The 13,266-nt window shown below is 44.6% G+C and overlaps 1 protein-coding gene across 1 annotated transcript in view; it reads right to left on the bottom strand.

The window, feature by feature from the left end:
* The window catches only part of akap6 (A kinase (PRKA) anchor protein 6), a 101,004-nt gene extending 89,129 nt beyond the window's left edge, over positions 1-11,875 (bottom strand). Inside the window, 3 exon segments of the mRNA XM_037486118.2 lie at positions 3,826-3,997; positions 4,127-4,413; positions 11,503-11,875. Coding sequence (XP_037342015.2) covers positions 3,826-3,997; positions 4,127-4,350 — 396 coding nt within the window. The 5' untranslated portion in view covers positions 4,351-4,413; positions 11,503-11,875.
* Positions 11,876-13,266: the final 1,391 nt, after the last annotated feature.

The raw sequence follows: 13,266 nt of genomic DNA on the forward strand, positions 1-13,266 counted from the left end.
AACAGAGGAGTCGCCCCCTGCTGGTCACTACACAGAAGTAGAGTCATTTCCTCATAGACGTCTATGGGAGCAGAGGAGTCGCCCCCTGTTGGTCACTACACAGAAGTAGAGTCATTTCCTCATAGACGTCTATGGGAGCAGAGGAGTCGCCCCCTGCTGGTCACTACACAGAAGTAGAGTCATTTCCTCATAGACGTCTATGGGAGCAGAGGAGTCGCCCCCTGCTGGTCACTACACAGAAGTAGAGTCATTTCCTCATAGACGTCTATGGGAGCAGAGGAGTCGCCCCCTGCTGGTCACTACACAGAAGTAGAGTCATTTCCTCATAGACGTCTATGGGAGCAGAGGAGTCGCCCCCTGCTGGTCACTACACAGAAGTAGAGTCATTTCCTCATAGACGTCTATGGGAGCAGAGGAGTCGCCCCCTGCTGGTCACTACACAGAAGTAGAGTCATTTCCTCATAGACGTCTATGGGAGCAGAGGAGTCGCCCCCTGCTGGTCACCACACAGAAGTAGAGTCATTTCCTCATAGACGTCTATGGGAGCAGAGGAGTCGCCCCCTGCTGGTCACTACACAGAAGTAGAGTCATTTCCTCATAGACGTCTATGGGAGCAGAGGAGTCGCCCCCTGCTGGTCACTACACAGAAGTAGAGTCATTTCCTCATAGACGTCTATGGGAACAGAGGAGTCGCCCCCTGCTGGTCACTACACAGAAGTAGAGGCATTTCCTCATAGACGTCTATGGGAGCAGAGGAGTCGCCCCCTGTTGGTCACTACACAGAAGTAGAGTCATTTCCTCATAGACGTCTATGGGAGCAGAGGAGTCGCCCCCTGCTGGTCACTACACAGAAGTAGAGTCATTTCCTCATAGACGTCTATGGGAGCAGAGGAGTCGCCCCCTGCTGGTCACTACACAGAAGTAGAGTCATTTCCTCATAGACGTCTATGGGAGCAGAGGAGTCGCCCCCTGCTGGTCACTACACAGAAGTAGAGTCATTTCCTCATAGACGTCTATGGGAGCAGAGGAGTCGCCCCCTGCTGGTCACTACACAGAAGTAGAGTCATTTCCTCATAGACGTCTATGGGAGCAGAGGTGTCGCCCCCTGCTGGTCACTACACAGAATGACGCTGTATAGTCTGTGTGTGTGTGTGTGTGTGTGTGTGTGTGTGTGTGTGTGTGTGTGTGCAGCCCCTTCCTCTCAGCATTAGAGGACATTCTCGTTGCAGCTGTTGCACGCCGCCTGCAGCAAGATGGCTGAAAGCTGGCATAACCACACACACACACACACACACACACACACACACACAGGACGAGCGGTTGCATCACTATAATCATGTCCAACAGTCGCTCTGTGCCAAAGTCAGGTTGTAGAGAAAACGCCCTGCAGGCAAACGCATTACAAACAGGAGGAGGGGGTCGGTTGGAGGAGGGGGGGGGGGGATAAAAGAGAGGACAGGCTTTCAAAAGTCTAGCTTGACGAGCTGTCTGCGTCCATCTCTCGGCCCGTCGCCACGACGGCCGCCACGCCCGAGAGGAGGCGAGATACGAGGCCTCCGACGCCCCAACGAGCTCGTTATGATGAAACGAACCTCCGACTGAAGATGGTTCCTCAAGCCGTTAAACATGAGAGCTACAAGAAGGTTCAGGTCTGCAGCACCAGAGAGGGTCTGAGGCACGTCCATCACCATTTCAGATTCATAAACACACACACACACACGTATATATATGTGTTTTTAGCCCGTCAGCCAATCAGAAGCCAGTATCATCCATCATTAATTGGAGAAGAATTAGATCAAAACAGCTTCTCAGAGACATTGTTTTCCTATGATGTCATCCTGATATTATATTGATATCATATGTGTTTCACACACAAGAGAGTTTGCCCCCTAGATTTTTAAACCTATAGCAATATATTTTATTATATTTCTTGGTCTAACTGTCTGCTGTTTCCTGATCTTGATCCTGATCCTCAGACGTAACAGAAGAACAGAAGCTGCTGCTGGACCAATGTGTTCTTTACATGAGTAAAAGGAGAAGCTCTGGACCTGAGAACATGAACGGCTTCTTCTCCACAAACATCAAGAAGCTTCATGTTACTGAAGGGGTTGAATCCCAGATGTGATACAGATGTTTCACCACTAGATGGAGCCAGAGGCCAGACGAAGAGTCCCTCACTGATGATGAAGATGAAGCTCATCCACTCATGAACACCAGGAGGAATTCATGGTGTGGAAGAGAAAGCGAAATGTGAAAGAAAAAGAAATAAAAGGATCCAAAATATTGGTTGTGTTTATAATTAAAAGTCTGCATTGCTGCTGCATTTCTCAGAATCTTCAACGTTTTTTTAACAACTTTGTGTCCTGATTCTAAACCCTCAAAGCAACAGGGCGGAAGGATGATGCCACTGTTGTCATGACAACGCCGCATGGCCATAAAGAAGTGATCGTGAGGCAGTATTATCATTTTAGATCGATGATCGATTCAGATTGATATCATTAAAAATAACAAAAATAATAATCATGTGAGGTTTTTCTTAATTTTTCACCTTTTCATTGCAAGAGTTAAAGTGAATTCATATATTTCGGTTGTTCAAACCGGTTTCTACACGTTTTATTCATTAAGAGGTGATTTGGGGATCTTTCAGTGAGGACTTCAGGTCACCAGGTGGCGCCACAACGCTGCTGAATGAAATGATCTCAGCTTTTCTGTTAAATCGGGTAAAAACAAAAAGGAGTTTTGTTCAGAATTTACACAAAAGCATCATCAGCTGATGTGTGGATCAGATACACACACAGAGAGACACACTATGACATCAGTCACACAACAATGGTCACGCTGTGTGTCTCTCACACACTCACACACACACACACACACACACACACACACAAACACAGACACACACACACACACACACACACACACACACACACACACACACACACACACACACACATACACACACACACACACACACTATAAAGCAAAGTTGTGTAATCTGAACACAATCGACTGCTGATGGCGTCCCATTTAAAGTGTTTGTGTGTTTTTTAACTTTTTTTAACTACAGATATTAAATTAGAATAACAGTCGATGGCTTATATGTGAACAAGTGCATTAAAATAGAAACATGACCAAAAAGTAGTTGTTTGATGAATATTATTAGAAAAGGGAAGGAAACGAGAGGGAAGGACAGACTAAACCACTAACACACTGTAGACCTTAAACTGGATTTATAATGGATCTGATCTATAACTAGTTGTAAATCGGCTTATTTGATGAAATTATACTTATTTCTTGTTCTTCTGAGTTTGTTTCCTTCTGGTTGAAATGTTCTTATTGTGAGTCGCTTTGGATCAAAACATCAGCTTAATGAGATGAGATGTGATGTAAGAAGGTCACATGAAGGGAGAGAAAGGAGGAGTAAGGAGGCAAAATGAGAGGAAAGAAGGAAGAAAAGGAAGCAAGAGATGAGAATAAAGGAAACAAGTTAAAGTTAGAGATTACAGTTAAGTAGAGGAAATGAGAGGAGAGGATACAAGAGGAGAGGAAAGGAAACAAGAGGGGGGAGGAAAGGAGAGAAGAGGAATCGCTTCCATAAATAAAACAACGCTCGGCCGTTATGTAACGCCGCGGAGAGAAGGAGGGCATTGTGGGTAATTTGCCGCCTGAGGTCGTGCAGTCGCTTCAGAGACGTCGATACGCGTCGTTGGCGGAGGTCAAAGAGGCGGAGCTCCTCACAGAGGATCAACTTCATTCATTAAAAACTACCCTGTGTCTCTTTGGACCGTCATTGACTGAATGAAATGTCCCCCCTTTGTCTACCTTGAGCTGCACCAGGTGGACGTCCACGTGCCGGTTGTCTCCGTCCTGCCCCGCCGAGAGCGTGAGCCGCGTGACGCGCTCGCCGGTCGCTCTCAGCCACGTCTGGATCTCCGGCAGGTGGAGGACGACCTTCCAGTCGGCTCCGGTGTGGAGGGGCGGAGGTTTGATGGACCTGAGACGGAGGCCGAGGACAGTGAGAGGAAAGACAAAACCGTCTCTCTACACAAACACAGCATTTTATTCAACGCTTCGGACCAGAAGAAGATTTAAAAACCTAAACTGAGGTCAGTCGACTGGTTACCTGTGGGAGGGGTCTCGTCCCAGGTGAGCTCCGCCCCCAGGGAAGCCGCCCCGGCTGGGTCCCGTCCCGGGAGACGAGGGCCCGTCCCGATGCTCCGGGCTCACGGCTGCAGGGCGGGTGGAGGTGTCGGGGTCAAGGGTCGGCGTGACGGAGGTCACCATCGGGGACGAAGGCTCGGGGGACGAAGGCTCGGGGGCCGCGGGCGAGAGAGCAGCGAAGCTCATGGTGAGAGAGAGAGAGAGAGAGAGAGAGAGAGGATTCCTACGGACGAGCCTCACTGGAGTAAACTGGAGAGAGAGAGAAGGAACAAGTTAGGAAAGAAGACAAGAAGGCAAAGGGAAGAATACGAAGGAAAGAGGGAGGAAGGAAACGAAGGAAAGAAGAGAAGGACCGAGGGAAGAAGGGAAACATCCTTTCAATCACCTTCCTGCCTTTTCCTTCTTCCTTCAGTATCCTCGTCCATAATCTCACAGATTATAATAACACATATGATAATATGTTATAACCAGGGCTGGACTGGGACAAAAAAAGGACCCTGGCATTTTTGCTCAGACCGGCCCCCCACAATCGGTCGGCCACAACCACCAACCAGTACACTATCCTTGCGGCCCCTGTAGATATGCATAGCTACTGTTCCGTTCCCAAAAACCCATACAAAGCTGAGAACTACTGTAAGTGCCATGGACCAGTTTACAATTGCAAGTATAGGTTACTTTGTTTTAAAGGGATAGTTCACCCAAAAATGAAAATTGTGTCATCATTTACTCACCATCAAGTCGTTTCAAACCGGTATGATTTTTTTATTCTGCTAAGCACAAAGAAAGATATTTGACAGTTGATGGACCCCATTGACTTCTATAGTATTTGTTTTTCCTACTATGGAAGTCAATGGGGTCCATCAACTGTCTGATTACCGACATTCTTCAAATATCTTTCTTTTTGTTTAGCAGAATAAAGAAATTCATACAGGTTTGAAACAACTTGGGGGTGAGTAAATGATGACACAATCATCATTTTTGGGTGAACTATCCCTTTAAAGAGCACAAACCCTCTTTAATATGACACCAAACAAAATGTACCTCTAATTGTTGAGATACTTCCCATAAAAAACCTATACAAATTACTCACACAAAACGTCCTGATAATATATATATATAAAATTTAGAGTATTCACTTGCCGTAATATTGCAGATTGATGATATTGGAAATTCAGAAGAAACATTATAAAATATCTACTTAGTTGAATATACAGCTTTCAAAATGCAAAGTGGGTTTTTATCCCCAAATAACATCCGTTAGTGACCTCTTCTAACATGTAACTCGTTGTGGGCGAGTAATAATTAATATAATCAAATGGCATCATTTAAGTTTTTTTCTAGAGAAGAAGGGCCGTCGACGGCCGTTATGAGTTTTAAATGGTTACATTAGAATATATAATATATATAATATCCCAAGTTGCAATTGAATTAGTGAACTCTCAACTCTGCTCACTACAAAAACAGAGCTAAATATCTCATGCTGTTATTTGACTTTAGCTGAGTGGCCATTGCAGCAACTTTTAAGTGACAATTTGACAAACCTGACACTCAGACTTTATAATAGCAACAACCGACAACGATTATGTTTGTTGCCTTATTATAATATTCATTAATGGAGGTAACTGTTAAATGGTCATCATCTTGGTTGTAGCCAGGTCCACACACACTGTCCTCATGCACCGCCCTGATTAACACTCCCTCCCTGTTCATGGAGCTACCTGCTTGCTCACCGCTTCAATGACACTCTCCTGCTCACTCTGTCCCTCCTGGACTTCACTGTCACACTGTCACCTGCTGCACCTTCTCCTCTGCTGCACCTCCTCCTCTGCTGCACCTTCTCCTCTGCTGCACCTCCTCCTCTGCTGCACCTTCTCCTCTGCTGCACCTCCTCCTCTGCTGCACCTTCTCCTCTGCTGCACCTTCTCCTCTGCTGCACCTCCTCCTCTGCTGCACCTTCTCCTCTGCTGCACCTCCTCCTCTGCTGCACCTCCTCCTCTGCTGCACCTTCTCCTCTGCTGCACCTCCTCCTCTGCTGCCTGCGAAGCGTCCCGTATTACCCGGGACAACCCGAATTATGGGCAATTTTGATTTGTCCCGGCCGGGACAGCTCCAGTCCCAATTTCCAATCACAGCCCGCTAAGTCAATGACGCGCGAAAAACTCCCGGTTGGTGTGAAGTTGTGACGCATCACTCCAGTGTGCGCGCGGGGGCCGGGTGAGAGCTGTCCTCTCTGTGGAAATGAGCAGTGATGCTGGCGCTGCAAAGAAAAAACAGACTGTGCAAGCCCGGCCGCCAGCACCCCCCGTCAGCTCGCGAAAGTGTCCCTGATTTGGGGTTGGGAGAGTTGGCAACCCTATGTTTCTGCAACATGTCGTCAGGTTCTGGAGTAGTTTTGACAACTGAAGCTACAGCACAAAACATGTCGGTCATTTTTGAACATGTTGAGGCATCAACCTCTAGATTTATTTATTTTTGGCCCGCAATTTCTCCGCACCCCCCCTGCTCTTAAATCTTTGTTTCTCCGTCCTAATCCACACATTTCTTGCTGGCTCTGAGCCACTGACTGACACACGGAGAGGGAGGGGTGGAGCCTGCTAAGAGATGATTGGGCCAGCCCAGTGTCAGTATAGAAACTGAACCAATGGGCCGCTGTCCCTGCTTTATGGGCCGGTCGAAAGCAAAAATGTTATTGGCCTATCGACCGGCCCCCAAGTGCGTCGGCCCACCGGGCATTTGCCCGGTATGCCCGATTACCAGTCCAGCCCTGGTTATAACATGTTATAACATGTGTGAGACAAAACCGTCTCTCTACACAAACACAGCATTTTATTCAACGCTTCGGACGCTAACGCTAACATGTTATATGTTATAACATGTTATAACATATGTTATAACATGTTATAACATATGTTATAACATGTTATAACATGTTATAACACATGTGATGTTGGGTAGCTGGTGCACAGAGCGTCACACGGGCGGAAGCACCAGAATATAAAAAATTAATTCAACAAAAGATTGTTCACAAAGCTGGGCTTTTATTGTGAAAGGAAGCTGAGTGAATGAATGACTGTACATTTGGAGGAAAGGCCTCAATAAATAAAATGTTCTGTGAACATCCATCCTCGCAGATGTTTGAATAATAATAATAATAATAATAAACCCTGCATCTGAAAGCAGATGAAGTAATCTTCCTCAGATGAAACATTACGAGTCTACACACACACACACACACTACACTGTGTGTGTGTGTCCCTTCATCTCCTTAAACCCTTTTCAGCATCGTCCTGCACCGAGAACAGACAAATAAAATGTATAATTCATGTCATGTGTTCTGTGAATAAAATATGCATCCAGCTCCCAGTTCAGCCAAATATTAAACACAAAGAGCAAATCACTATATTGTCACGGTTTGGCCTCGCTTCCTGTTTTAGTTTGAAGTTTCATGTCCATGTCAGTCCTGGTTTGTGCACGTCCGTTCTTTGGCTTCGGTTTGATTTGTTTTGGTGAAATAAATAGCACCTTCTTGTACCCTGCGTTTGAGTCCTGCCTGCCTGCCTGCCTTCTGCCTGCACCAGCACCCGCCATTGTGACATATATATTGTAAATATATTATTTATTTCCTTAAAACATTAAGGAGATCAACTATGTGACAGAAAATGCAGCTTTAAATTGAAGGATTTAGAAGTTTTAGAGGAGACTGATAACTTACATTTTTATTTTGTTAATGAGCTATTCATTTTTGCATTGTCTGCATGTATCCAGTAGTTTTGACGCGCATCACATGACTCAATAAGCGTTATTGATTGGTCCATTATTTCATTATTTCAATCTGACTGTACTTCTGAGTCATAAATAATTTAAATAAATAAATAATTTAAATTAATAAATCTATATATATATATATATATATATATATATGTGTGTGTGTGTGTGTGTGTGTGTGCACACTCTCAGTTACAGACCCGTGGTGTTGAACACGTTCTAATCTCCACTGATCTGGTGAGATTAAAACTCAGATTAAAGCTGGGGGGGGGGGTCTGTGGAGCAGCAGTAGGGGGGGGGGGGTCTGTGGAGCAGCAGTAGGGGGGGGGGGGGTCTGTGGAGCAGCAGTAGGGGGGGGGGGTCTGTGGAGCAGCAGTAGGGGGGGGGGGGGGTCTGTGGAGCAGCAGTAGGGGGGGGGGGGGTCTGTGGAGCAGCAAAGAAAAACTAGAAAGAAGAACTTTATTCCCAGTTGAATCGCTGCTACAGACGTGATTCACTGGGAGATTTGCTCCTCAGAAAGTGACTCTAATGGATCACGTTCATATTCATCAACACTCATGACGCTTGTGTTTCCTTATGAACGTGGTGCAATAATAGAAACGTGAATATTTACTTATAGTCATAGTTTGATTTTAAGGTTCCTTCATTAATCAATAATCAAGCTTCACGTGCACTACGTCATCAGCAGAGAAATCTACTCAACTTTATTGGTTACAAGAGTCTTTTCTGTATTGATTGTTTCTCTGTAACTTCTGAGAGCTGATGATGTTTCTGTGTTTTATTCGTCCTTCATGGACAGAAGAGAATATAAAGTTACATTTTATTGTCTCTTAGTTGCTAAATTCAGTCAATTATTCCCTGTCATGTTTGTGTGTCTGTGTGTGTGTGTGTGTGTGTGTGTGTGTGTGTGTGTGTGTGTAGTTAGTGGTTTCCATTCTCCAGAGATGATCCAGAACCTCATCGAGACGTTAAATATTCCAAATAAACATTGTGAGCATTTGATGAAATGTGTTTTTATAAAATGGTTCTTTCTTCTTCTTCAAGTTCTTCAAGCAGTTTGAGTTTAACTTCCTTCATTGGTGTTGAAGGAGACTTGAAAGATCGGGACCACGAACTCATGTTCACACCGTTTACTGAGGGAATGGATCAAAAGAGTTTCACACACACACTTGTTTCCTACATTAGTCCCTTGTTCCTTAGATCCTTCTTTCCTTCCATTTCCTTCGGTCTGCCACTACTTCCATATGTCAATCCCTACAATGACTTTCCTCAAATCCTTCTTCCCTTCCCTATGTCCCTTTTTCATTTCCTATATCCTCCTTTCCTTTCCTACATCCTTCTTTGATTCCCTCTCTATATCCTTCATCAGGTCAGCTGTCACACAGTGAAAGGACCTTCAGCGCGGTCATGGTTTACATCATTTATAGACGTAACTTATTCACTTCTTTTACAAGCATTTTTTAACCTAATAGTTTTAAACTTTGGTATATGTGGCATATTTTGATTTAACATATTTTGACTATTTTTTCTGAATATCTTTTGACCAAATATTCTTTTACATTTGTTTTAATTACCTTTTACATCCAACATATTCTGACTCATTTATTGAAACATTTCAAACCTGATATTCTTTTATTTTTTTCCAAACTTGTATTGACTTAATATTTTTAAAACTTTGTTTTCCATGACATATTTCAACCTTAATATATTTCTTTCAATGAAATGAAAAAGCTTTTTTCAAAAAATAATATTATTTCCGAACTAATGTTTTTTAGTGTTTTTTTCCAAACATCTGAGCTCATATTTATTCACTCTTTTTCCAGTTTTGTTCATCTTTCGACCTTACAAAAATGATTCAGTCAAAAAATGTTGTTGTTTTTTAATTTAAAAAGTTTGGTTGAAAAATGGGAACCAACCAAAAAATATTATTATTATATATATAGATTTTTGTCAGAAAATGTAGTCAAAAATGTTGGTTGAAAGATTTGGTCGAATTCTTGTTTCCTTTCCTTTCCTCTCTCCTCTCTCCTCCTCTCCTCTCCCCGCCCCTCTTCTCCAGCCACTGAGAGTGTGACATCACTTCCTGTGGAGGAGGCCGACCATGATGACCAGTCATTCTGATCACTGATACTGAAACAACGTCACGTTCTTCACAGTCAGTTTGTCTTCTTGTCTTCTTCTTTCCTTCCCTACCTTTGCCTCCTTCTCTACATCATGTTCCTTCCCCCTACATCCTTCTGAGGGTCTACATCTTTCTTTCATCCTTCCTGTCCTCCCTAGGTCCTTACCTCCCCCCTGTCCTCTTTCTCCTGTCTACATCATTGTGTCTCTGTGTCCTTCTGTCCTTGCCATCCTTATTTCCTCTTTTGTTTTCTGTCCATCATCACTTTTAACTCGTTATTCTTCCCTTCACTTCCTCCTTCTTCCCTTCCCCACGTGCTTCTTTCCTTCCCCGCGTCCTTCTACCCTTAACTACGTCCTTCTTGCCTTCCCCACCTCCTTCCTCCCATTACCTAATTCCTTCCTTCCTTCCTTATTTGCTTGTGGTTGCTGGGTAACTAGGAGGTGACCGTTGATGTCGTCATGCTGTGACGTGATTACGTGGATCTGAGCGGCTCAGAGTGATGACGTCATGGTTCACTTCAGAGCAGCAGCCCGATGGACTGGACCCTGAAGCTCTGTCTCCTACGAGGTGGGAAACGTCTAAACGAGCGTTTTGGGACAAACATCTTTCTGTGTCCTCCTTCTTCTCCTTCTTTAGTACCTTGTTTCCTTCTGTCTGCCACTAAGTCCTTATTTCCTGCCCTACATCTGGCCCTCTTCCCTTAAAGCCTTCTCTCATGTCCTTCTTGCCTTCCCTATGTCCTTACTTCCTTCCATACATCCTTCACGCCCCGGAAGGTGTCTCTTTTAACTCGTCTGATATTGTAAGAAGACACCGAGCAGCGAAGGAATCAAAGTAGTTTGAGCTCAGAACTTGTTCTCCAGGATCTGAAGGCCGAGAGCCTCTGGAGTCCTTATCACGTCCAGGTGACCAGTGGACAGGTGCGTTGGACAGGTGAGAGGAGGGAAGAGCTGAACCCCCCCCCCCCGGTCTCTTTGCGTCTGAACAAATGGCCGCAATGAGACACTAAACTGGTCTCCTCCCAGTGAACAGAACCAGTGGCTTCACCTTCAGTCCAAACAACAAGAAACAGAAGAAAGACTGGGACCAGTGGAGCCAGCAGGGCAGCAGACTGGGGGCAGACTGGGGGCAGACTGGGAGCAGACTGAGAGCAGACTGGGAGCAGACTGGGAGCAGACTGGGAGCAGACTGGGAGCAGGGAGAGGTGTTGGCCTCTCCGCATGCGGCAGGCGGAGCGAGGCCTCCACAACAAAAGCTGGGAGAGGCCCTGGGAGTCGCCTCCCTGCCCTCCTCATCCTCTCCTTCCTCACAGCGCACAACAGCAGATCATTAGATCTGCATTCCATGCAGGATTAAACTCAGACACACACACGCACACAGACACACACACACGCACACACACACACACACACACACACACACTAAACAGCAGCCTCGGCGGTACCTACCACATCTCTTCTTCTTCTCTTCAGTCCATCCCGTTCCCTTCTTCTCTCCCTGGGTGTCGGATGTTGGAGGATGCAGAGAGACAGGGAGGGAGGGAGGGAGGGAGGGGGGGGGGAGGTGCTTTTAGATGTTGTGGCGATCCCACTGCAGAGAGAGAGAGAGAGAGAGAGAGATGGTGCTAGCAGAGAGGATGCTAACGCTAAAGTATCCGCCAGCTCGGTGTGGGACGGGAGGATGGAGGGACGGGAGGGGGGACGGTGATGATGCGGCACCTTTCAGAGGGGAAACAGAGAGGGGTGGTGCCCTGTTGCCTTGGAAACTGAGATGATGTGGTGGGGAAGGTGCAGCTGTGCTCTGATTGGCGGACAGGGTGTGGTGAGGAGGGGGAGGAGGGGGGGGGGATGACAGAGCAAAGGCTGGTGGTGAGAAGCTGCTGCTGCTCTCTCTCTCTTTTTCTGGGCCGGAGGTGGAAAAAAAACAACAGGAAGTCATTGGTGCCCCCGACTGGTGACTCCTGGAAGTGCAGGAGAGGAAGAAGAAGGTGAAGAGGGAGAGAAGAAGATGCAGAATAAAACACTTTGATGTTGATGACATCGCAGCTCTTCAATGTTAATGACATCACTCATTCATCAGTTTGGTCCCACTTTTGAGTTTGACACTTCATTTTTTTAATACATTACTTTTTGGGTCAAGTATTATTTATAAGTTAATGTCATGGTGAAAGGGTGAATGGGGTTCACAGAGTGTGGAAGACGTATTCAAGTGAAAGTACTAATACCACATTATAAAGATACTACCTTACACATAAAAGTCCAAGTATCGAAAGGTTACTTAAGTGAAAGTATTCAAAGTATAATCAGGAAAAAGGGCCTTGAGTCTTTTTAAAGTGAAAAGACGTTAAATATTTCTCTGGGATTAGCGTAGATGTAGAGTGACACGAGATGTACAAGTACCTCGTGCTCAAGTAGAGTTTGAGTAAGTAGATACATTTAAAAAATGAGCCAGATTGGCTCTTTAAAAATAAACTCAACAGCGCCACCTGGTGGCAGACAAAGACCTCACTGTCTTATTGAAATTTACTCCTTTTTTTTTTGTGGGTGTCTTATGAAAATAGACTTCACAGGAAAAAACTGAGAAAAGATAAAACTTTTTAGACTTGTGTCTGGAAGACGTCCACAGGAGTCAATATTGACAGAATATTCAATATTCTGTATGAAATGTATATATATATATTTATATATATATACACACTAGGTATATATGACACCGTTCATATTGATGAATACTGAGAGCAGTTGAAGTTTTGCACATCGTGAAACGGCAGAAATGGGTTAAATATGGGGCGCCGTTTGTAAAATGTTGCACGTTTTAAAATCCTGCACAGTTTGGTACATTTAGCGTTATCATATGAAAAAAAGTTTATATGTCACTTTTATAAACATTTAGAGACAAAATCATGTAAATACATGAAATAACTTTTCCAAGTACAATGTTTGGCAGTAACAAAGTTGTTAAATAATATAAATATTTAATCTAAATGTAAATGTACATGTTAGATGTTATGTATAAATGTTAAATATAAATATAGTGATTTTACATACGGCGCCCCGTGATTAAGGAGCACCTGAACGCACCAGCAGGTAGGTCAACAGGAAGTGAAGGCAGTCAGTGAGTGTGAGTGTGATAATAAGTCCCTTCTACAATAATCCACGTTTCATTAATACTCATCACTATTCAGCTTCAGTTGCTCCCTTTTGTACAGAAAA

This window comes from Pungitius pungitius, chromosome 14, assembly GCF_949316345.1.
Source record: "Pungitius pungitius chromosome 14, fPunPun2.1, whole genome shotgun sequence".
Taxonomy (NCBI): domain Eukaryota; kingdom Metazoa; phylum Chordata; class Actinopteri; order Perciformes; family Gasterosteidae; genus Pungitius; species Pungitius pungitius.